Raw genomic sequence first — 25,961 nt, forward strand, 5'->3', positions numbered from 1 at the left:
AGATGGCATTTCTCCCTCTTCTGTGTTTAGAGTGACTTGGAATCAGTAACTCAACTGGTATTTTTGATTTCTCAGACACTGAGACCCCAGTTCTACTAGAAGCAGAGAGCAAGATCAGCCAACCTAACTCCACAAACCTGGCACAAGTTCTACAGCCCACAGTCAACCATTACTCATTTATGTGCCTCTTCTCTATATATTTTATTGCTGTCTCAGACTGAGGTTCAGAAAGGAGCAAAATTTCTTCTGACCCCCAACCCAAACGCATAGCAAATGACCCCACATTGCCAGTACAAGAGAGGAGTGCTCAGAGTTCTCCTTATCACAAGTATCACACACTAAGAAAACATGTTAACACGTCTGCAGACAAGAATCAACAGAAATACGTGCAAGGCAATAGCAATGAGCTGAAGTATTTTCTCCTGTGGACATCACCAGTGCCCAGCAATATCAGTCCAAACCACAGATGTGTCCTCTCTGCTTCCTTTATCCCTGCCTACCATAGAGGAGAAGCAAGCTCTAGAGTGCAAGGTTCTAGCCATACCTGTTGTGCTGCTAACCAGAAGAAATGGCCTTCCAGAGAACAGAGGAAATCTCTGGGAAAGGATTGAGCTGACAAAGCTTTACAAAATCCATAGCATCTCTTGGTGAAACTCTTTATCTGTAGGCAATGAACCTTCAATATGCTGCCACTCCCATGAACCACCACCACTGCTCTTCAATCAAGCAGCAGAACCTACTTGGTTCGTGGTAAAGGTCAATTCCCAAGGAAGAACAGTGCTTCAGATAACGTCTCCTGCATTTACCTGGCCTTGCCAATCAGAAGTATTGACAAGAATAATGTTTTCTGGCAGCTGGTCGTCAGAAACCAGGATGTGATTTAGTTGGTCATACACCGTTTTCCTGGGGATCTGGAAATGAAGACACAGAGAACAGAGCAACAGAAGATATCAGCTTTAATCCTCATACCAGCAGCTCCAACTCCTGCAGTTTGAGAGAGATGGCTCTGCATGGGCTGGCCAGTTCTTGGTCACTCCATCAGCAACACATGCTAGCGGACACACAGATTGCTGGCAGTGACATTGGTCAGCTTCTTCAGCACTGCAATATTCTGCAGGCTCCTTTATCAGCCACCTAGGTTTTGTCAGCCATCACTCCTTCCACAGTGCATTTTTCTTAAGTCACTTTATACCAACTAACAGTAGCTCAAAGAATTCTGGATTTACAGAAACCAGCAACTATCTCTGTCAAGGAGGGAATTAACTGAGTCCTGCAGTTAACAAAAGCATGGCACAGAGACATTTTGCATAAATCAGTCCCCTTTTGCAACTTCCCTTATTTCAAATGAGTAATTTCCCTTATTTCAAAGAAGTAATTCCTCAAGACATCCCTATTTGTTCCTCATCACAACAGTCTGTTCCAGTGTTTTCAATTTATGGCTGGCAACAAGCTGACAAAGCCCAGCAGACAGCATGGAAGGTACAATTATCAGCCAAGAAGCAAATTTCCTCCTTCCTGGAGCTGTGAGGTCCTGTTCCTTTCCAGCAGGGACAACACTTGGGCCAGAAGGAAAGGGACCACAGGAGACAGATGGAGAACACAAAAGCCATGACTGACTGGAGACAGAGAAATATTTTTCACACCTGTAAGTGGTGCCGGGTGTCTGGAGATCGTTCATTATCCAGACTGTTCGCTCTCTCGTTCTGTGGCCTCACTGGCTGCCTCTCCTTCAGAGACGTGCTTCTTCCCCGGCGTCCTGTCTGCTTCCCTTCAGACCTGCTAGAGAGAGGTGCTTTCATTCTAGACCTGGCTCATGACTGAGCAAAATTAATCCCCGAACTCCTAGATCAACTCCATCTGGCAACCTCAGCAATGAGACCCTAGGCACTGGAGATTCACACATGTAAATCTGAGCTAGCCTGAGACCTGTTAATTCTGCTTCTGACGGTTCAGAAGCTATAAAGCACATGGGTCAGCTATACAGAATGTTGTCATCGTGTTCTCAGAGTCACAGGCAGACTTCCACACCAAGACGCACACCACCACCATGCTAATCACCGCTCCAGTGTAACAAGAACCAGCCACACAAACTGCAGAAATGCCCCCAAAAGCAGCACAGAAATACCTCTTCAGAAGAGCCTCTATTTGCCTGCAAATAACCGAAGAAATTATATGGTGCGGTTGTCGAAGTCCTTCCTTATTAGGGAACTTAGACTTGACAACCATCTTTATGGCCAAAATCTGCATCATCTGACTTAACAACAGTATCTTTGAGAATGCAGCCCCAGAGTAAACATCCCTGAGCAACATCAGGGCAATATTCCTTTTCAGGGTTCTTGGTATTCATTTATCAAGTGCCCAAGGCCCACCTCTCAAGTGCCTGAACACAAGGATGGGCTCCTTGGGGTCGATGCCTAAAGGCCATACTGAACAAATGCTAGCAGGCTGTCCACGTCCTCCCAAGCAGCCCTGCAGCAGGTGCAATGCTGTGTCACTGCTCTACCTGGTGGATGGGATAATGAGGGACTCCGTCTTGGTGATCTTCCCGCTGGGCGGGAGCTTCTCAACAAACACATCTGGCGTGGGAAGCTCAGCTTCTTGAACCTCAGTTTGCTGGCTGGACTCCTGCAAACACACAGAACCAAGTCAGGAACAAACCCTTCCCTCTCTGTGACTACCACAAGGGCTAGCAGGAGGGACACCTGGCTGGGCTACATGCAGCCTGTCCCTTCCAGACACGCTACTCATGGCCAAAGGGGACAAGTCAATACTGTCTTGTTGAGAGAGAAATACATTGGAGAAATGTACAAATAGCATGCCTTCAGCAGAGCAACTTGACCTTTCGGATTTTTTTTTCCCCCAGGACCAGCTTGATTTCTGCCAATTCAGCTGGAAGTAGTAGTTCTGCCTGACATTAACGCAGGAGCCCATACTTTCCAGGATGATACACGTGCTCAGTGGCATACTTTAGGCCAGCCTTCCTCAAACCAAGAGAAAGGCTGTTTAAAAAGAAGGCCATGTAAAGCATTTTAATTTCAAAAGGCTGAAAGACAATAACTTCCAACAACAGAGGTCAGGAGCAGAGCTCAGCATTATCTTCACTGCAGGTAACATTGTCTACATCAGTTGTGTTGTATATGCTGCTATATGAACAGGTAGACACGTGCCACAGAACGCAGCTCGCAGTCGACAACCAAACTGCCAGGAGGAATGTTAACAAGTGAGTTTTCAACTTACGAAAGATACAGTGTCGGAAATACTGTCGCCTGGATGTTTGGTTCCGAGAGTCTTTGACTTTTCAGGCACTTCTACCTGCTTGAGAAGAGAAAACCATTAGAAGGTATGACAGAAGCACAATTTTTCACCCATGCTGTCTGGATGAGGCTGTTCAAAAGCCACAGTTTAAATACTGCACAGCTCTGCAGCACAGCCGTGAGTGCTTCTGTTCACATCAGAACTGTATGTGTTAGCGTGGGACATGGCAAGGCAGCAGCTGAATCCTGCTAACAGAGATTTAATGCAACGGTCGCATTTAAAAATTGGGTAACAAAAGCCTGTAAGAAGATCTGGTGTCAATCCAAAAGGACCCAGGCCCTGCAAGGCCTCCTGCCGCGGTTCTGCAGCTGTGGTACCAGACACGGTTAGGCATCAACCAGCACAGACTGCCCTGCAGCTGCTTCACAGAACCAGCCTTGGCGTCTTCACACTCGGCAGCCTCCCAGCGATGCCAAGGCCTGGCACTGCTCTTGACAACACAGAGCCGGATCAGACAAGGGATGACACAGGCAATGATCACAGATAAGAAACACACGTATCTCACGAATATGACAGCTTGTGAGACCAAGGGAAGGTGCTCGGGGCAAGGCCTCCACTGGAGACTCTGTTCTGGAGCTCCTGGACACAGACAAGGCAAGTCCAGCCCCTGAGCCCACTCGCTCCCATCAAGGCTGCTCATTAGTGCTGTGACAGGAGGTGCTCCAGCTCCCCCCCTTCCCTCAGTCTTAGATACTCAGTGCCTACAACCCTCAGACAGATCCATTACTACACTAAGAGACGTACTTTACACCGTACAGTGTACACAGAGGCAAGAAAGTCCCCCAGAATTGGGGCTGATAATTCGCTGTGCCTAGTACTCCCATCCAACAGGAGATGGAAAAGGGTGAGCAGCATTCACTTCGGCATTCACTCCCAGCCACCAGGAAAAGCAACCTGACATCAGTGTGGTAAAGCTTCCTCCAAGCAGGGTCAGGGAATCCCTAAAGCTCGCAGGCAACATCTCCCATCCTGGCTACTGCAAGTGCATTGAAAACGTGGAGATATTCATACCATTAGCAAGCATTCAATACATAAACTGAAGATGTTGACTTAACACTTAACTTCTGTTAAAAAAAATAAAATAAAATCACTCTTTCTTGGCAGAATATTCATGTCTCTGCATCCAAGTCTTTGGAGGAGGTCAGAGAGGGTGCTTTAATTTACACATGTAAATAGAGATAGCGCAGGTATCAAGGATGAACACGACAGGTTAGCACCGTGTGGTCAGAGCACTTTAATTTCAAAGGGAATGCAGATGGACAGACAAGACCTTGAGGCTGCTACGTTAACCGCAGACAGATAACCTTCTTGAGACGACTTACAGGACTTGATGGCTCTCTCTGGCTCTTGATGCTGTGGATGCTACCAATTTCTGTCTGAGAGCTGGAGTGTGACAGTCCTTCAAAATAAGGTCTGAATAAGGAAAGCAAAAACAGTTTTTATTAAGAAAATTAACAGAGAAAGTCCACTATGTTCTCAGCAAAGAAATGTGACTGTTCCCAAGGTGTCTTACCACTCCTCTACACTTCCAGTAAAATTTACAAGCTACTTTTGATCCTGTGAGTGAAAGGAAGGGGAGGAAAGGTCTCCAGGACAGCAAGAGAAGCCTGAAAGTCCAAGGAGTCCTGTCTAGCCCTGGCACTGACTGACTGACCTCCATGTAACGGCTCCAACGTGTCAGCTGTCACCCACCGGATCATATTTATAAAGTGCTTACAAGGAATGCCTGCATGCTCTCACGCGACACACCAAACAGAAGTTTTTACTTCCATAAAATCTGGGATGGGCCCACGGGCCCAGCATTTTCACAGAGCAGAACAGGACGCACATTCACCCCCCACGAGCAGTTGTGCCTTTACTACCCCAAGCACCAGGTGCAGAGTTTCACACTGCAGCTTTTGTTTCAGCTTTGCAAACGCTGATTGAACTACACGGCATTCCAGACAAGGTCTAGCTCTTGACTGAAAGACAGCAAGTGAAGGAGAATTACTGCCCCCCACCCATTCTCCACTCCTGTGGATAAGTGACTCTTGGTGCTCATGTGCATTTTATTTCCAGCTTGCATCTGGACTTGGCTGCCGGCCCTAGGATCCAATTACACATTTGCTCAAGAAGATAAGGTAGCACATACAATCAGATTGTGCTTCCATGTAAAAAGGCAGATCATCACAGCAGGCTTCAAGACTCAATTACAATTCAAGGAACTGATTTTTTTTTTTTTTTTTTTCAGGAAAGAAATAATGCCTACAAGCATCAACATTTATCACATTCTTTTCATTATATGAATGCAAGAACTGGACAGAGGAAGCCAGAAAGCATCTCCCCAGGACCAACGAGAAGCGATCCATAGCTCAGCTCCACTGTGCTGCCATACATCAGCACCTATGAAAGCTAGCTCAGAACAGGCTTGGGCGTACCTACTTCTGCTGCAGTCAGTCACCCTTAGGCCCTGAAAAACTCCTTTGTTTCCTGCAGTTCTACTTCCTTAATCCCTGCAAAGACTTTCTTTCCACATAGGATCTTATCAGCTTTCCCAGAAAGACCGCCTTGTCTATCACTACTACTGCTTCTGCAGCTTCCAACCCTTCTTCTGCCATAGCACCAGATTTCTTGCCTGTTTCTACCACCTCTTCAGAACATCTATGTGAAGTTTATTTCCACTGTGTCCCTGTCAGCAGTTCCTACCCCTGCGCTCAGGTGGCAGGCAGGCAGAATATTTGCAAAGGGAATGAGGAAAAATATAAGAAGGGAAATTAGACACCTCACACCCAACTCACGAGCAATTATCAAGTTATCCTAACATATACTGCTGCTCTGACACCAGGTCAAGGGAGGGTGGGAACAGGGTGGAGGGGTGAGAATAGAAACACCATCTAATCTGTGCTGACACTGCACACTGTCCCTCTTCAGTCTCAGCTCTCAGGAGATTGAGCCCCAAGCAGTTTCTCAAACTGACTGCTCTGCAGGCGTCTGCCCCAGCATCAGCCACCCCACACTTACTTTAACTTTGGCTTTGGAGTGCTCAAGACACTGTCGTCATCTTCCATCTCTGGCCCGCTGTCACTGGGGTTCTCTATGTCCAGCGTGTCATACAGGAGGTCCAAGTCCTCCTCCACCTCTGGGACGTGCTCTGCTGGGTCCTGCTCGGAATCCAGAACCTATGTGCAGGAGAAAAGCAGGCATGGCTGACTCTGCTAGCAGTCAAACAGAGCCCATAAAGTTTGGAGATGAAGTTTGTCAGTGCCTGTGTAAGCAATACTTACCTCCTGGCCTAGGTATCTTTGAACAAGTTATTAACCATGGGGTATGTTCACTGCTCAACCCTATTCTGTAAACAAAGCCTTCAGAAAGCCCCTAATGGAGTCCCAGTATTCTTAGAACAAGTACAGAATTACAGGGCTCTCAATTGAGTAATCTGTTTTGGGTTTCACTGAAAAAATTGCCATCATACATCCTAATTTCATATTTAGTACCCAAGCAGGCAGAAATGTGACAAAAATGTCCACAGAAGGTGTCTGTAGCTGATCCATGTCCAGGTTTCAACATGCATGCAAACCTGAAGAAAACAGATATCTCATGTCAAAACTTCCCTACGGTTTCCGCCCACATACAGAGTGGACACACCACTGTACCCAGCTCAGAGCTTGCTTTTTGAGTGGCAGCTCCAAAAAACAGCAGGCTGAGACCTCAGACACGGGCGCTGACTCTGCTGAGCTAACTTGGGAAGAACAGCAGAGCTTACAGGACTGTTTGGAAGAGTCAGGAAGCATGAGGAGTTGCTCACCCTTTCCCACAAACCACAGAATCTGCACGCAGACTGACAGCCAAGTGAGCTGTTAACTGTTTTTCTATCAGATACTCAGTGTTACACAGGTTCCTGGGTTCTGGATCTCTTTCATTTTTAGCTCTGACCAGACAGCTGTCTCTCCTGTGGATCTGTGTTTCCTATCGAAGTTTTTCAAGTCTTGCCTGGCTGTTCTATTAAGATGATCAAACAGGCAGCAATTTAACTTCACAAGCAATATACATAGTAGACTACTTGCCTTTGAAAGAGCCAAAGATAATTTCAAAGCTGTCTTTGAAACTAATGGGTACGAGTGTTTATCAAAATCTGGTTCTGATAAAATTTGATCTAGAAAACATTTGATGGCATTTTAAAGTTGGCCCTCGAGCTTCCATGCAAGGCCAGGACATTAGGACAGGTCACATCATCTGCAGACTTGGAAACAAAGTGAAGAGAACTAGGAGGAAACAGGATAATCTTCCTGATGACTACAGCAGGGCGCACACTGAGCAGTAAAGAGAGCAATATGCAGACAGGAAGGCTTCCAGCACGCATTACTTACCTCATCAGACACTTTAAACCTCTTCAGCAATGCCACAACCTTCTGTTTGAAGTTTTGTTGCTGCAAGTCAAAGACATTTTTACGTAAGTAAACCATCAGTGAACTGTTTTATCCCAGTAAGAAGCCCAGACACATGACGCGGGTGCTCTAGCTGCTGCTTCAAGTCAAAAAACTGCTGGCACCACAAACCAAGTCTCTGCTATACACATGTTGAAATCAGCTTTTCCACACCTATGACACTTTCCTGCATTACAACAAGGTTCCACTCCACTAAACATTATGATAAGCCTTCTGGCCCCGATGGATGGCACACCACTCTTGGTTAGACACACAGTGGACAGCAAATTTCTGGTGAGCATTTGAGAGTCAACTTCTCTGATTCTTAACACTGCTGAGTGAACACAGGCATCTACCCACTGACCCAAAGAACAGACGTATTTTCTATCAACACAGCACTGTTTTTCCTGTTGCGGTTCATCCTGACAGGCTTGCTTGTACAACCAGTAGCACTGCAGAAAAGTTGTGAGGCTTGTCCTTTGCACTTGTCTATCAGAAAAATGCTTTCCAAGTCCAATACCAGCAGATCTAGGAAACAGCAGGCACCGAGCCCAAAATAACACAAACCCAACTGCTGCACTGCCTTTGTGCTCACTTGCACACAAGAGCTATTTCTCTCTTGCAGGACCAAACAGCTGAGATTTATCTTGAGCTACCCAGCCCTTCTCTGTCGCTGACCAACCTCACACACACTCTAAGGAAAAGGCACAGAAAGGCACAGGCAAGAGAGCTGGTTCAGGGCATCTGAAGTGGCATCCCTGGGTCAGGAGGAAAGGGAGGAGAAAATGGCTAGCGCCAGGCCACTCTTTGGTGCAGCAAGTTGTTCATCTACTGGCTCAACTGTATCTCACGTGAGCTTTTCTTGTAAGTCCCACTGGTCCCACCACTCTGGCCTCAGACACTTCACACCACTGCACTCTTCCAAACTTAGCCCTTTACCACTGAACGTAAATCCTGCAAGCTGTGCCGCCTTCCAGACAACTGAAGTTCAGGTGAAATAAATTCACCAGGTTCAAATGTTGTCCAAAGAACTGTCCCCACTGCACTTGCAGGACCAACATGCTCTCATGCTCGAGCTGTGCTCTGACTCGGGATGTAAAGCAAAAATGTCCATCACGCAGACCAGCGTGGCAGTCTGTGGAGGGAGCACACACAAAAGGCAGTAGCTAAGGTGGCATGTCAAGAACTGTTCGCTGGCCTGAATGCTTTGACAGTTGGCAGACAAGAGCCCTGGTGGGTTTGGAGCTGGGCTGATGTTAAATTTCCTGGCAGAACGTAACCCGGTCTTGCACCAGCTCTACGCACCAGAGATTCAGTACCAGCTCAATGGTCGGGGACAGAAAGTCATTCTTATTATGAAGAAGTTGCTCACTTAATAAGTACAGGGTGTATTTTGCCCTGTGCTGTCACTAATGCCTGAAAACAATACTAAGGACATCAAGCATATGAGCTAGCATACTCCTAGTCTATAGAGGATCTTTTTAATTGTAGATTCAGGCCAAAACAGTGTTTATTCCAGACCTTCTCAAAACACAGATTTCAAAAATAGCCTCACAGAAGGTACAAATGAACTCCAAACCTACTCCTAAGTCCAAAAAGAAACCTGGCCCATTATGGTGATTTGAGTTATTGTCATGACAGACATGCACAAACACTTGTGTAGGCAGAAAGCTGTATTACAGTGCAGTCCAGCACAAGTCAGTGCTCCACACTGGAGTTATACAGGCAATCACATGCTTGCTGTGAGAGGGCAGATGGCTGCATGCTACCTACCAAAGCCTTCAATATCCAGCTGCTTTTCCTGAACAGCACATGCACCACCTCAGGTCCATCGTCAAGCTCCAGCCCCTGACTGAGCTACTTCACTTCATTTTGAAACCCTTCCACAAGTCTCTCCCATGCACAGCACAAGCAGAAGAGCTTCCCTTCACTTGAAGCTATGCTTTCAGGTCTTACGTGAGCACAGATTCTGCCCTGGCTTCGTTATGAGGCTGAATTTCACATGCTTATATGATTTTTGAAGCTCCCTCATCTTGCAGCCGAAGGACACTCACGACAGACACACCACGGACTGCCCCAATCCCTGCTCTGACAGCTTCTGCTAGCTCTTCACATGCTGTGACCATGCCCCCAGGCTCCCTGCTGGGCCAGCGTGTCTAGTGCTGCTGCTCCCATAAGCCACATGCACTGCAAATCCTGGCCAAACCCCATCAGTGTTAGTAAAACTAATTTCCACCGACCCTGGTTATGGACGTCGTTCTTACTATCGATCTCCGCTGCTTCTTGGGCTTCCCCAGCTCGTACTCATCATCATCCAAATCCTGAACAGAAAGAGGATTCCTTTGTTACCTTTGCGGCTTGGGGACACACGAGCATTTAAGTGCTAACAATGTTCCCTCTATGAACTTGCTGCTCTATCTTCCAGGCATTCAGCATTTGCTTTAATTGTTTGTGGTTATGGTGGCAGAGGGAAAAGGAATTGAGCCAGGTTTGCAGAGGGCCAGAATACCAGAACAGAGAAGCAAAACAGCCCTAGTTCTACACTGAAGGAACAAGGACACTCTCAGCCCCACGTTGCAGTGGGTTCCTCTCTCAGTCCCTCCAAGAGGTGGAAGGCAAGTGATGCCAGAGTCTGAAGCATCCAAACTCAAATGCATCTCACTCGGGGGTTCTCTGTAAGGACTCATTTTGCAGAAGGCATTAAAGACTAACATCTGACTCAGATCCCACTGGCCCTCTAATGACAGCTGGGGGCCTAGTTGGGCTCTTGGAATCCAATCAGCATTACAGAAGCAATCAACTGATGCCTTGACCATTAAGCAGAGAAATGCACAGGAATGCCAATATTTTAGTGTTTAAAGGGGGCTCAAATCAACACATAAGATAAATCACAATATGGTGGAAGAAACGGGATCCTGTGCACCTCCATTCTCCTTCCGCCACTGCAGCTGAACACTTGGTAACAGTCTCACGCTGTCATGGTCTAGCTAAAGAATTAGACTTACAGCTTCAAGCGCAGACTGAGAATGTACATGCTCTAAAGAACTCCTCACAGGGAGAAACCATGCCCTAAACAGTACCTGGCCCTGTACGGCATCATCACTGGCCTCCTGCTCAGAAGAGAAGCTCTCGTACTCTTCCTCGGAATAGTTGTCTGAAAGGGAAGGAAAGAGGGGAGAGATCCCATGAAACTCCTTTAATGTGAGGGGACAATCTCAACTCAGGAGCAAAGAAAGCCCACTAACAGTCATAAACCAGGAAAGGGGGCACACAAGGGGCCTGATAGTTTATTTTCTATCTGTGCCTGAACCAGTGAGATGGGAACCTCCTGGAGATGAGAAACAAGGAAGATATATGTAATAGGAAGGACAAACCAGCACGCAGGTAAGACTCTTTGAAATACCATCCCCTTTTACCCTGGGAAGAACCACATGGAAGACAGCAGCAAGTACAGAGGTTTCCCCGCAAGGAAAATCATTTTTCCCCTTAAGTGGGTACAACTAGCTTACAGAAGCAAGTAAGACATGACAGGAGAGTCTAAATTCTATTGACGTGACACTTTAGGTGTCCTGCCTGGCCTCAGGCAGCAATATGCAAGCACCTGCATGCACTCCCTTCAACAGGTCCCTCTTCTGGCAGTGAGCAGAGGCCTGGTACTACAAACAAGGTGGAAGATCATCACAAGTAAGAACCCAATGACTTTATTACACAGTGCACAACACTTGGATTTGCTCTCTTTAAACCAGACCAGAGCCCACAGAAAACACGTGGCAGCTTTCTAGGTCTTACAGAAGTTAACAACATTTGTTGTACAACACCCAAAGGAAAAAGAAGTTGGAAGAGCAGCTTAAACGTGCATCTCCTGAATGTGACACTGTTAGCCCTGTGAGAAGCTACAGGTTCTCAGCACACCTGCCAGTAATGCTGGAAGAGCACACGTCTAACTTGCTGGATGGCTCAAGCCTGGTATAATATGCAGAAGAACCTTTGACAATCCCCAACTCCTGTCACACTCCCTGCTTACACAGCAACAGGTTTGCAAAGTTGGTTTTCTTTGCAGCAATCAGTTACAGGTACAGACCTTGTGCAAAACAATTCTCATTTGTCCCCAGAAGCATCTAAGCCCAGGTGGGGTTTAACTGCAGCTAGTTTAGGAAGACACTAGTCCTCAGAGCATGTGGTTGTACTCTTACCTGTAGACTTGATTTTCTGGCTGGGCTGCATCGTGCTGTCTTCATGGTCAATTGGCTGACTTGACAAGGAGAAGATCCAGATTTCTGCTACCTTCACTGCAGCTTCTTTGATGTTACTGAAGAGGCTTAGTACCTGGCCACCTTCTGTGGGGTGCTGCATGACCTGGGACAGAAATCAAGCAGTACCAATCTGCATTTAAATGTATTTAAACTTGCACCATTTGCATACTACGAGAGCTATTTATGTTAATAGAGTTACTTCAGATTTCCAAGTACAGAAGGAAGCCAACACCCTGCAACTGCAGAACCCACTTGCGGGCAATATGCAATGCTAGTTGAGATTTTACTTGACTATTAATGCAAGTGATGGAAAGAAAGGAAAATTTTTTCTGAGTGTGACAGCTGATTAGCTCATCCTTGAAGCATGATACTTGATTACCTCATTACTATGTATTTGCTTCCACAACACAGTACTGATTTGACTTATCAAGTTACCAACCTTCTGAACACCTAATTAAGGAACTTACTTCTGTGTTAAAGCCCAACAGAAGAGCCAGCAAAAGCAAAAATTCTTGGTGGGGTACACAGCAAAGTGCTTTAATGTCCTAAAGCAAAAATTCCTGCTCCAGAGAGCTGGCACCTGAATCTCAGTGGAGCTGGCCACCCTGGGTTAATGAAGAGGTGCGTCACAAAAAAACCAAGATGATGGAGGAGGCAGAGAGACATCTCAGTGTGGGTTTCTTTGCAGTTATCATCCCTTTGCCGCCCACAGTTCACAGAGCTATGCCCAGAACTTAAGGTTCAGGTTCTCCTCTTGCCCCACTGGAGTCAGAAATTGCTTCCCCACCCCTACTTGCCTGCGCCTCAGCTTTCTGCCACACACCAGGCTGCCTTGTCAGCTCCTCACGTGGCTTTAAAATGACCTGAGCTGATGAGGAACATATGCCCCCTGCTCTTAAACTCTGCTCAGACTCATGCCTCTGATAGCTTTTCATTGCTTTGTTTTGTTTCAGCTGCTACAAAAAAACTTCTTTTTTTTTTAATGAGTCAGTGCTGTCTAGGGGTCATTACACTACAAACTGCAAAGAGGATATAGGATTTGTTTACCTGAAGTCTTCAATTTCAGAAATATTCCAGATGAGCTGGAGAGCAACTATTTCCCAACAAAGTGAACCTTTGAAAATTTATGACCTTCTAACCTCAGTCAGCTGACATTACAGAAAGACCAAAAAAATAAGCCACACGCAGCAGCAAATGCGCAACACTTAGAAGCTCACTGATGGCTCTAATTAATGGGCCCACACATTTTCTGCCTTACAGCAATATTTAACTTCCAGTTCTTAAACAAACCGAACATGGTACAGGAAAAACGTTATCTACAACACTATAAATTAGAATTTGGCTGATTCAAATGGGGAATTCAACATTTACTGTAGGTGTAAGAGAAGCTTAACTCACACACAAGGAGTGTTCTTTATAATGAATTATTTAATAGAGTAATAACTCGCCACAGCATAACATTATCTTATTTTGGATGGCAACGAGTTGTTGATAGAATGTAGTCTGATGAAAAATATTGGCGTTAAACTGAATTTGCTTCTGCTAAGCACATCTCTAAATACGCGAACACAAACGGCAGAGATTAAACGGTGCATGAAAAAATGAAGCATGGAGCTAAGCCATTCAGAAAGCTTTAGTGAATAATTTAGCCATTCTTGATTCCAGCATTAATTTTAAGTGTAAACCTGAAAAATTTTATTATTTATCTCTCATGCACAGGTAAATCTACCTAAAGTACCAAGAACAACCAAACAGGAATTGCAAAGGATGTTTGGAGCAAAGTGACAAAAACTATGTGATGCTGAACTCTCAAACAGTAGCGCAGGGAAACAGAGCAAACCTCAGTTGCTTTAACCTTAGTATTTCTTAGGGTTGGAAGACTCGCACAAGTAACCCTAACAGTTTTGTTGCTGCATATATGAAACAACAAAACGTTTTTACATTTAAGAACATGAGACAAATCATTAGTTGAACTCAACCAAATAAACTAAACTTTCTCCTGTTCCTTTTGCAAAACACAGTAAAAAAGAAAATGTACAAGTATTTAAATACATGCTGAAGTGTCCTGAATGCAAAGGGGATTCACATTGCATTTGGGTGAAATTATTTGGACTCCCCCCAACTCAAAACAAAACCAAACAAGACTAAAAAATATCACAAATCTTGGAAGCTAACAAGCAAGCCTCAAGAAACCTTTAGCTCTCAAGATATTAGCTGGAAAACACAAAACGTTATTGCTCAATACTAAAATCTTTTAAAAATATTTTTCTCTGACTACTAATTGCAGTTGTTAAGACAGTTATATGAAATCCATCCAGGTACTCCTCAATGAGGAAAGTGACAACACGGGGCTTAAAGAGAAGGGAATGGGGAAAATATCCCCCCTTGTAAGCATGGATCATGACAAATGCTGCTCACCTCAGCCATGTTGATAGACCCAACAGCCAGAGTCTTGTAGCCCAAAATCGTTCGGTTCTTGTACCGCTTCCGCCGCTGCAGCATGATCTGAAGCTTGTTGCCTTCTCTCTTCAAGAAGTGAGGGTACTGAGGTTGGAAACACAATGCAAAAGGTTATTACGTCCCTTAACGTTATCTCCCAAGCTGCCTGGTTCACGGCTCAATTCCATTCCTAGGGATTAACCCCAGGGCTTTTAGAAGTGCCTACATGAACTAAACCTCAGTGTACAACCCTCCATTATCCCAAAGAGGCCGCCATCTCTGACAGAACCTCTCAGCTCTGGACTTTCATTTCCCCAGCCAAGCACTTCTCTCTCCCTTCATCCAGTCCTGATCCACCCTGAGGGAGCAGCGAAGCCACCTCTCACCTCAAAAACACAGCCTTGGCAAAGCTCTGCCAGAGCCCAAAGGCCACCCGAGTGATGAGAGGCATGGGGAGAGCTCAGGGAACCCTGCACCTGCAGGAACAGTTCAAGCCCAGGGGTGCAGAGGAGCTGTTCTGTTTGTAAGGGCTGGGACCGAGCCTGGTTCCAAAGCAATGAGCAGCCTCCAGGAAATGGGTTGGGCTGCATGGGCCTGCAGAAAGCAGAACCTCACGGCAGGGATCCTAACGGCACGTTGGACATACCTCAGTGAAAAATGCTTCATTTCACGGGCAAGAAGTATTCTTCCCTTGCTCTGGACATTATGAAAGTAACTTTCTGCCTATGAACAAGCTTGATAAATACAAATGCTGGGTGTCACCAGAAACCTTAAGATATTAATTTGCAGTCCAGAGCAGGCCTGGCTGCTCTGCAGAGAGCCAGGAGCAGTGGCCGCACAAACAAGCGGAATACTAATTAACTGATTGCTCTGCAAGGACGGGATCTTCTGTGCATTACATGAGGAAGTGGCCACACAGAAGAGAGGAACAACAGAACAGTCCACATAATCAAAAGACCATCACAAAACACATCACGCATCTCAACGTGCACAGCTTTTGGGACTAAACTGGATGGCTCAAGTCCATACACGTGCAGGTTTCTGATTTTCAAAGGTGCGTTTCCTTACCACCTCTGATGAACATTCATAGAGATGATTTTAAAAAAAGTACGGAGACACCCAGGCCACTCACCTCCTCAGCTAAAAGCAAGGTCCTCTGGAACAGCTGAGCCATTTCCACTGTACCAACAAGCTATTTTTAACTGCTGCCAGGGCTTATGAACTCTACAGAATGGTTTCAACTAAAACTTTTCAGTAACTGTCAGTCCGTGACACAGTTTGGCTCAAAATATTTGGAAACGAGATGTTTAGAGGAAGCACCAAGCACAGCAAGGCACATCCAAGGGGTGAGACCATCACACACCCCAAAACAGCAGGAGGCAGTGCAAGAAATTCATCCTGAAGCCCAAGTGACAAAATCCCCCCCATCTGGGAAGATGCATTAGATCAAACACAGTAATTAGGTGCTCTGGAGAGGTGCAAGGTTGTGCTTGGAATACACAGGGAATTTCATTTGATCCTGAGAAACCCATGGGTCAGGAAAAGCAGTAAGGGCAGCTTGCCTTTAAGTTAGCTCACCTGTCAGAAAGGCTACTGCTGCTGTAGCCCTAGCTAGCGAGGTAAAACAGGATCAGACACTGCTTCTCCCGTCTTACTCCAGCTGCATAACAGCAACAGGAAACTCCTCCCTTCTGTTGGAGTGAAAGCCTGCCAGCCACAGCGGGCTGCGTGCTGTTGTGCCAGCCTGTCCTGTCACCTTAACGCTGACGAGGAAACGCTCAGTGTAAAGAACAAGAATTTCACCCAGGAGGAACAGCTGAGGAGGACGTGATTGTGAAGGTACGAGGGGATGCACGTCCACACAGCTAGCACAGAGCAAGGCATCGAGGTGGGAGAGCTGACAGCGCAGTACGGAGATGCTGGCTGCTGCAAGACGCTGAGACTTTCTCCTGCTGAGACATCCACACGCTTTTACTTTGTGGCCCAGCACCACTCTCAAAATATCCCAGGCACTAAATTCAGACTGTACCTGGCTCAGGCTGTAGTCATTAGCTAAGAGTAGCTTCCAGCCATCGTCCAATTAAGAAACAATAAAAGCTGTCATAGAAGTCCTGCTGTGCCATTTCAGGAAGGCTTCCCAGGCCTTGCTGCATCCAAGAGCACCGATCCTGCCTGCAGTCAGAGAGCAGCAGCACATCTCTGCATTAAGCTCGCTCCTCTCACACCCTCCTTTCTGAGGGCTGACAGTGTCACGGACATCATCCTCCTCTGTTCTGGCTCAATTCCCAGCCCCTTCAGGGGAAAATGACTTAAAAGCAATGCTCTGTGCCCTGCTGCAGGATTGCTCTGAGCTGCAGAAAAACACACACGTTCCTGGTTAATTCCAAAAAGATGAGCAGAAACACTTGCTCCTTTCAGGCACAGGACTGGCAGAGGGAGATCTGGCTCATCCTAAGGCTCTGCTCCCTGTCCTCGTACAGCTGCAGCCCCCATGGCCACGCATACTTATTCTGAGCACGTGGTTGTGTCATTCCTGTCCACAACAGAGGGATGCAACGCTGCAGTTAACCCAGCCTGGCGGCTGCGTCAGGACAGAACCACGAACGCCAGCCATCTGCATACCTGCCTGTGCAGTCCCGGGGTTATCATCCATCTGCAACAAAATCTCATCTGCTTTGAGTCTACCCAGGTCTCAGAGTAACAACCGGTCTGTCTTGCATCATCACTAGAGCCTTTCTTCTTACCAGATCAAACTCTCGACTTCAAAAATCTAAGCGACAGTCCCAAAATACAGATAACCCAGATATGAATGCTTCTGAGCGTCTGTCTGACTGCTCTATGCACGCAGGATCCTCCCTCCTGCTTGCAGCAAGCCAGCCTCTATTTACCTCATTTCCCTACTCAGGAGGCAGCACCAGGGCAGGATGCTTTGAGGAACAGAGCAACCAACACAAAGATCTTGACCACAGACCCACAAAGCACCAAATCTCACTGAAAAGCAGCAATTCCAGCAAGCACAGGCCCCGAGGCCGTGTCCCACCCTACCTGCAGCGAGAAGGTCAGCGCAAGTTCCGTCTCCACGTGTCCACTCGGGGGCAATACAATCTCGTGAGACCGCAGGATGCGCTTGGAGCCCTGCACAGAAACAAAGTCCGCGTGGTGAATTCCCCAGCAGCCAGCCCTTTCCTTAACCACCCAAACTGACAGGCTCAGCAGTGAAATCAGGGAGCTCCTGCCCTCCCTGATACCACCCACAGCTGCCTTTGGGCTGCGCGGTCTGCCTCTCCCCAGGGAAAAGACAGGGCAGCAGATTCTGCAGGCAGGGCTGTTGGAGAGCTTGAAGGACTGGGTGCTGATCTGCAGGCACTGCTGGAGTGGCTCTGGCCTTGGAGGGGGCAGAAGAGTGGGCTGAAATAGAAGAAGCCTCAGATGGCCATCCCAGCCCTGTCCCGTTTATAGAAAAACTGGGAAACGTTTTCAGGGACTACCGCAGAGAAAGCGAACGGATGGATCTGACCTTGCACGTCTGTGAAATATTAATGAGATGAAAGGGAGATATTTGACTAATAAAGATTTGGGCATATTTACTGTCCCTCACTGCAACAAAGCAGCTTTTGTTCTGCCAAACCCCAGCATTCAGAAGCCGTGAGTCAGCCCCCACCCCTCGAGCTGCAGTCTGGGTTTATGGTTTCAGCCCGTAGGTATCGGGCTCCGCACCGGGGTTTGGCGGCAGGCTGCTGTGTCACACGTAAACCTCCGGCGTTAGCCACGACACACTGATCTCTTCTCTTTGTACACACACCCCTCCCTGGGGAAAGCGGAGATTTTAACCTGTTTGAACAACTCTGAGTTGACTGGGATTACAGAGAAAAAAATCCCCTAAACGTTGCAGTAGAGGCTGGAGACATGACAGGATTACTCCACATCAGCGCCGTTTGGGCTGCCATATGCGGAGTTACCGGGCTGCTTACTGCGTGAGCATTTCGTTTCGGGGAATGTTTCAGGGAAAAACTAGCAGGGAAGCATGACAAACTGCTGCTTAGCAAACGCTCCCGCACTGTTCAAACAGTGGCAAGTTTCAGAGGCCGCTGGCTCGATATTCCGCTGAGGCTGCAGATCTGGCTTTGTCCAGACGGGCTGATCTCCCAGGAGCACGGAACTGCAGCTCTCCAAAAAGCAGCATCTGGGAAACTAGAGACAGGCAAGCGGGTAAACACGTCTCAGCTACGTCCAAAGCAGAACTGGGTATGGCTACCTCAGCCCCAGAGAGCATCCCGAGACGAGGGAGAGAGGCCGAGACTCCTTCACATCCCTTCCTCCCCAAACACTTCTGCAGAGGTGCCCAGCTCCAGAAGGTCTGGAGACAGGCAGCAGAGCAGGGGCAGAAACCGAAGGGTCCCCCCCGGAAAAGCAGTACATGTGCAAGCGAAGCACGCCCAGCCTTGCCGCTGGCAACAGCAGCATCTGCTCCGCTGCTGCAAATCTCCTAGCAGTCAGAGTCTTGCTTCACTCGTTACGCAACTCTAAATCTAACGAAGGCCCAAATATAGCTGCTTTGAGAAGACTGCAGCAGATAAATAGAGCAACAGCCTGGGAAATATCGTTGACAATTCTTTGAACATCCCTGTTCGGGAGGCTGCAAGGAGCCATGGGAAACGCAGGTGCGATGCTCTCATTAGGTCTGAATTCAGTCATCCCCTCTGGAAGGGCTCCAGGGCCTGACGCCTCTCTCTTGCAATTCCCCATACAAAGACAGCGAGTCCTTTGACACAGATCATACATTTGATGATCCAATATCACCAGCTTCAAACAATAGCCGTGTCAGACACCCGAGCACTGGCAAATTAAGTGGCCTTAAAAGAGCTTGTCAGCATCGTAATAATAACCTGCGAGCCATAAAGGGGCTTTAATAAGAGTGCCTCAAATCTGCCTGCCTCGGGACAGCTGCAGTGCTACTGACCTACCGTTAAATGGCACATCACGAAGAGAGAGGGGTGATGATCGAACCCCGGTGCCAGGGACACCCAAGGTGAAGCTATGGGCACCCTCCGGGACAGCAGTCATCGCAGCCACATTACCTCCAGGTCAGCTGGAAGGACAGCCCAGGGGCAAAAAGGACGGCCCAGGGGTGCGAGGTGCAGCCTAAGACTTGGCGTGGAAGCACCCCAAACTTTCCCAGCAATACAGGATGAGTCCTTTCGCTTTCCAGTTCTTCAGGGATCGGCCCTGCTGCAGAGGGGACTGCAGGAGAACTGCTCAGGTTTCAGTGTCTGACTTACTATAGCAAGGCAGGTCACAACGTGTATCCAAAATAGACGAGAAAGTCCCATCTGTTAAAACCCCTTCAGACTTGCAGCTCTGGGGCACCACTTCCAGCCTTCTCACCCAGAGAAGGTATAAGCACTTAGCACCAGACAGGAGGAGGAGGTTTTGTTCTAGTAAAAGCTACTGAATTTTCCTACCCAAGCCTGACACACTTTACACGTAGATCATTCACCGACAAGCCTCAGGCCCTTACAGCGATGCATCCACTGTCTTGGAGTACAAACATATGGAAAGCTTTCAGCCGTGATAAGCAATATCTGACAGCCTGCAAATCCAGAGCTGTGTCTCTTCAGAGGTTCCCGTGAGTTCAGGCGTGTGAAACTGCTCCCTACCTTTCTGCTCCCTGCCAGGGGTGTGTGAACCCTCTCCAACACACGGGGACACAATTTTGCCCCCGCTGGAGTGCTCACGGAGATGAGAGATATTGGCTGAATCCTCAGCTGCGGGTTCTTGCTCCATAGAGCCTTTGTGATTTCAACCTCCAAGCTAGATTTTGACACCACCAGATCTCTGCAGGAGTTTGCCTGTCCCTTTATTTGCAAAGCTGCTGCTTTTCAGCACGGTTAATGGTATTTGTCTACTTAGAGGTCCACTAGGCTTTTAATCAGTAAGTACTTCAGCATTTGCAGTGGTGGGAGCGCTCGAGCTCAGCTGATGCTGTGCCACAGTGTGGAACTTAGTCGCTTCCTTCTGAACCTGCCTCCAGGCAGCGTGACCTATATGTAGGCACCTAATTAAATGGCACAAACCCATGCTGCAAAGTAGGTTATTTACTTAGGATGATAGCTGTTTTTTATGGAAACAAATTAAAATGTACAGGCACTCAATAAATCCACTGACAAGCACCTGGCTACAAAACCAGCTTGGGCTCCTGAGAGCAGAGCTGCCCCTCAGCAGGAGGCGGCCCAGCCTTCAGACCCTCCCATGCCAGGACCGAGTTACCAAGACGTTCTGCCCTAGGGTGAGCCGAAGCATGTTAAATGCAGACGAGGCTTGGATTTGGTGACAGCTCAGGAAGAACAGGTGACAGCATGTGATCTGTAACGAGCATCCTTACAGACAGATAAAGCTCACGCTGAGCCCTCAGCAAACAACAGCCTTCAGTCACTACAGTGAAATTTGGTAGGAACACAGGGGAAGGACCACGAGAGACTCCCCATATCTCCAGAACACCCTGATGTACTTGGGAAATGGCCCGTGGCTGTTACGGACCCTCACATGGATGTAAGCGCAGTTTAGGCATCTGCCAGTATTGTCACCCAAGCAACACGTTTGATTCTCAGCACTGAGCAGCAATTACCTGCATTTTGACAGCAATGACCACAGAAATAAGCTCCTTATCCAACTCCTTTAAGACTACCAGTTTCTTTAGTGTCAAGCTGCACAACCTGCAAACAGGAACAGAAGAGAAACAGTTACAATCATGCCTGAAAAAGGAAAAGCTCCAAGCAGCTCTCACGCAGCAGCATCTCAGTTTGAGGGAGAACAGACTCCAGCCACAAGCCACACATGGATACAGACACAAAGACAGCAGAAATATCCGAGGCTTCCCGGGCTTTTCAGACTGAATTTTTCCAGCCTTTCACAAATATAAGGAGGACCAAAAAAAAAAAATATGAGGTGGACAGCAGGTACGTCTCGCTGTTTGATGCAGACCCACGGCCTCACAGCACGGACCTCCAGGGACTGCAGCCTGGGAACTCTTGCTCCAAGTCAGACCAGAAGCTTTGGGGTCAGGGGAATTAAATTCCAGCAATACAAAAGCAGTGGGTCAGGCTAATTTTAAACTTGTTTACAAAGCTTTACTAGTTTGTTGGCTTTTTTGGTTTGAGGCTCCGAGCTCCCAGAGATCTCACTCCCACCTCCTGTTGCCGACCCACGCGTTCTCCTCCTCGCCCCCAAACAAAAGCGCTAACAAGTGGCTCAGACATCTCTAATGGGAAAGCGAAAAAAAAGAGAAAAGGAAAAAGGCGAAGGCTCACGCAGTGCCCTGGCGCTCACATGCCGCACATACGCGAGTAAATCACATTCTTTACCCAGGCAATGCTACATTGTTCTGGCTAAAGCTGTTTGCACTCCTGCCTTCCAGCACGGGGACTTGGGAGGGAGAGCGTTTGGACTAGGTGCAGCTCGAGTTAAAGCTCTGAGGTAATGGGACCGGGATGCTGGCACTGTCACAACTTCGCAGAAGTTACCACCAGCTGGTTTAATTACGAGGGCGTGCCTAGAAAACAAACTTTGGGGAGGGCTAAACCTGAAGCAGACAGCTCAGCTTGAGGAAAGCTGAGGCCAGAGCACGCTGCAGGGTAGGCTCTGGGGACTAGACACCGTCCGTGACACGGGCCAGGAGCAGGCGCTGCCTTCACGTCCGATCCCTGCAGCATCTTCACGTCGGTGACTGAAGCCTGCTCCTGAACCCTAGAGCTCTGCAGAGGAAAGCCAAGTCCAAATCCAAACCCCAAATCCAGCTGACTGGAAGTGAGATGAGGCTCGACCCAGAGCGCAGGACGGAGCACGGCTTTCCCTCAGCATCCCGATGGAAGCAGCACACGCAGACACACGCGTGCGGCCGCCCCCATCGGGCGGCCGGGCCAGGATCTGGAGGAAGGAGGCTGTGATGCCATTTGTTTTCTTTGCAACGCCGGAGCTGGAGGACAATTGCACTGGGCTTGCCAAAACCCACAGGGCTCTGGCCGGTCAGGTGGTGAGAGCAGAGGTAGGACAACACACTGGCATTGTCTCGGCCGACAGGCAAGGAACAAAAAGCCTTTTCTGCCCGGCCCCGAGCTCGAGGAGGAAAAAGGTACGCGAGGAAACAATGGTGTTCTCAGCACACAGAGCAGAGCACAAGAAGGGCGTTCTGTTCTCTGCTGGGCATTCCTTCAATCCATCATTTATGAGCTTTGATCAAGCCCTGTGGAGCACTTGCTGCTCAGAAAAAAAAATAGAAAAAAAATTAAAAGCCTCCTTTAGAGTGATCAGAAAAACAAAAGCAGTTAAAAAGAGACGGGACGCATCTGCTTTCTTTATCCCCCACTGCTGGACTGCTGGTACTAAAAGACACTTCTCACAAACAACAATGAAATGTTTATCTTCTCCATTAGGGGACAAATAAAGAAAAATAAAAGCAGACAGTTTAAATCCCACCAGAACACCCTCACCCTTAATGTTTTCAAACAGGACAGAGACAGGAAGACCTGGAAAGATCTTAAAAATAATAATAATGAAAGACTGAGGCTGCATTTGGAAGTTTCACATACGTACACGATCTCTGCGCACACAGAAACATCACCTAGTACACAGACACCTAATGGGACCTGAGGAAGCCTCGGGCCTGAGGCTGAAGGAGCCCCCGGTATTTTAAGCAGCCTATAAAAAGTCTGCAGCTGCACGGCAGCAAGCGCAGGCAAACGCTCCGTGTGTTTGCTTCAGCATCGATCCGCGGCTGCACGTGGGGAGTTGAGCCAGCAAAAGCACCGAGTTAGCTGAGGCGAACTTCAGAAAGGGCAAAGGAAACCTGAGATTTCCACCCAGTCGTGAGGGTTCACAGCAGATTGCCCCGCTCGGCGCCCAGCGGGGTCCCTCGCAGGAGCAGCCAGGTCACACGCTGCACTCCCACGGCGGGGAGGCACGGGGTGCTCTCCTGACCCCTTTTTTCTGGGGTTAGCCCATCACAAGACATCCGAATGCCTCCCACAGGAATAAAACACTTAACCTTTTTGCGGCAGCGCTGCAGGAACCTGGTTTTAAAGAGGAAACCTGGACCTGACCCAAGGGCTTTGACTCGCCCTGCTCACGCAAGTGGTGCTGAACAGCTCCACCACGTGCTCCTTGCTCCGGGGGGCAGTTATCTGCACAGAAGGTAACATTTTGGTAACCGCCATCCACCACCAAACATGCCCAGAACAACCAAGTAAGGCACTGGATTCTTTACTCACTGGGTGTTTTGCTTTTGCATCCCTCAGAGTAAAAAGATCAGGAAAATAAATCCCCTCCAAGAAAGCCTCTGCCTCGCTGAATTAAATGTCTGGCTCTCCGCAGGGAGCGCAGTAATTGCACTGAGACCTTGTTCACGCAGAGACAGTCGAATCAACAGGAAGGAAAAATTAAAAATTAAAGACCTGTATTTTAATTAAGCCCTTTGGAAGTCAAGAATAATAACAGATGCATCCACAGCTACAGGGGCTTCAAGCACAAGATGGGAGCTGGGGCAGGAAGACTCTAGCTCCCTATACCGGTGTCCTTTGTCCAGGTTAAACGCTGTGAAGATACCGTTCCTGGAGGCAACCTCATTCCAGGAGCACTCCCTGTGAGCTCAGTACACATCGATCAGCTGGTGGAGGCAAGCAAGGCATCTGGTCACTGTACGGTTTCACTGCCCCCAAGTCACTTCAGCACTTCAGGACAGCAAGCAGCCTCCCTACCCCAATGCTTTCAACCTCAACTTCGAGTGGTTTGCTCTTGAGCTGACACTTTACATCCAAGACAGTCCCAAAATAAATCGTGAGCCACTTGAAGGAGAAGTGGAGGGAGACACCCGCCTACACACACACTTTCCCAGATAAACAGAGCCGTTCTGCGCATAGCTCCAGGGCGGCTGTGAGGGACAGGCCGGAGCGAGAAGCCCTGCACAGCATTTTTCCAAGACAGCTGCTAAAGCAAGGTATGAACACTTGCAGAGCGCAACCGACCAACTGCACACACAGTTTCCTACGCCGGTTTTGCCCAGGCAGAGGGGCGCAAGATGTGGTTGTACCCATTGCTGCACTCACGTGCTAGATGCTGGGCTCGGTACTGGCCCAGGGGAATTAGCTTGGGGAGAAAAGCTGTCCTCAAATGTCACTGATGTGTCAGAGCGACGCCACTGGGGGTATCAATGGTAGAAAACACAAGAGGAGTGGTTCTTCACACTCCAAGGCTCATGAGCTAATTCCCTCAAATGATTTCATCTTGGTCCTGCTCTCTGGTAGCCTACAAACCAGGAACAAATTAAACGAGACAGAGGTCGAGCACACCAATTTCCTTCGTGCCAGAAATGTAACTTGTGCAACTTGCAGAGATGTGTCATGGTCCTGGATCAGCCGCTGCCACCTTCTCCTTCGTTCACGTCTCACCAAGCTAAACGGCAGGCTTTAGTCAGCTGTTTTGGCTACAGATGCATTCAAGTAAGCTTTAAGAAGCCAGGAAACAATTGCACAGCAAGTATTTTTCATTGTTCTTGTTCTCAAGGATCTTGAAATCCACTTCCCAGCATTAACAGAGAATTAAGCTCTTAAGTTTCTAGGGCCTAAGATCCACAAAAGTGCTGCAGCAAGCAAGTCTTGTTCAAACAGGTAAGAGGATGGCAGCTTATTTTATGTAACAGGCTCTACCCAGGACCTCGCAAGGACATACATGTATGGCCAGACACTTCCCTTTTACTGTTGAAATACTGTCCTACTCACTACAAATGGATTGCAAATGTTCCTGCTCCAAAGTGAGCTCGCAAAAGGGGTGAGGGTGTCAAAATTTTGCAACTTGCATCATTTTGCAGAGATCCTGGAATTTTGCAGAGACATTTACTATTTGAGGAGCAGTATGCAATTAATACGACCAAGAATTAAACCACATCTGAGCTTAGGTACTCCAATCCAACATTTCAGTGGGAAAACGCAAAGAGCTCTTTGCTCTTCCCTCAGCAGGCCAAAATATTGCCGGTTGGCTCTGGGGGCCTCACCCAAGGCAGGATCCCTGCACGTCAAATAACTTTATCATCAAATGTGGACGTGACATATTCCATTGACACATCTCGCTTCGCAGTGCTTGTCATCTCAAAAGGAAAGGACACTACAAGGGGTGCCCCACAAGGGTTAAAGTGAAGTCTCCACAACTCCAAATATACTTTCCAGGTAGCCAAGTGAAACGTCCTGTGCTAGCTGGCAGCTGTGTCCCACCACGTTCTGACTACCTGACCAAGACCTGTAGTATTCCCAGTCACATCAGCAGGACATCAGCCCATTTGTCACCAACTGCTCGCCTCCAGCTACGTGCTCAGAACTGTGCTACCAAGAAACTGAAGCTTTCTCTCCCTTCAAGAAGTTGTTTCAGCAAGAGCTGAAGCCGTTCTCTTCACACATCTGGTGACCTCAGACAGCATCTCGGTTCTTGCACATTCAGCTCCTTACGCTTCATTTTGATGGTTTCAAATCACTCTACAGGGTAACTTAAAGGAAAAAACACAAAGCAG

General features: G+C 47.9%; 1 protein-coding gene across 6 annotated transcripts in view; it reads right to left on the minus strand.

The window, feature by feature from the left end:
- The window catches only part of PACS2 (phosphofurin acidic cluster sorting protein 2), a 72,393-nt gene that overhangs the window by 26,211 nt on the left and 20,221 nt on the right, over positions 1 to 25,961 (minus strand). The window contains exons 2-14 of one of the 6 annotated variants that reach the window (XM_083847643.1): positions 21,036 to 21,123; positions 17,456 to 17,545; positions 14,390 to 14,515; positions 11,912 to 12,074; positions 10,799 to 10,872; positions 9,983 to 10,039; positions 7,662 to 7,721; positions 6,316 to 6,473; positions 4,638 to 4,728; positions 3,238 to 3,315; positions 2,504 to 2,625; positions 1,644 to 1,776; positions 807 to 911 (exon numbers count right to left, since the gene is read on the minus strand). In XM_083847643.1, the coding sequence (XP_083703769.1) occupies positions 807 to 911; positions 1,644 to 1,776; positions 2,504 to 2,625; positions 3,238 to 3,315; positions 4,638 to 4,728; positions 6,316 to 6,473; positions 7,662 to 7,721; positions 9,983 to 10,039; positions 10,799 to 10,872; positions 11,912 to 12,074; positions 14,390 to 14,515; positions 17,456 to 17,545; positions 21,036 to 21,123 (1,345 nt within the window). Of the gene's footprint in view, positions 1 to 806; positions 912 to 1,643; positions 1,780 to 2,503; positions 2,626 to 3,237; positions 3,316 to 4,637; positions 4,729 to 6,315; positions 6,474 to 7,661; positions 7,722 to 9,958; positions 10,040 to 10,798; positions 10,873 to 11,911; positions 12,075 to 14,389; positions 14,516 to 17,455; positions 17,546 to 21,035; positions 21,124 to 25,961 lie in introns of all 6 variants that reach the window. The other 5 variants (XM_083847642.1, XM_083847641.1, XM_083847639.1 and 2 more) reach the window with 5 other exon arrangements.

Source organism: Anser anser (assembly GCF_964211835.1).
Source record: "Anser anser genome assembly, chromosome: 8".
NCBI lineage: Eukaryota > Metazoa > Chordata > Aves > Anseriformes > Anatidae > Anser > Anser anser.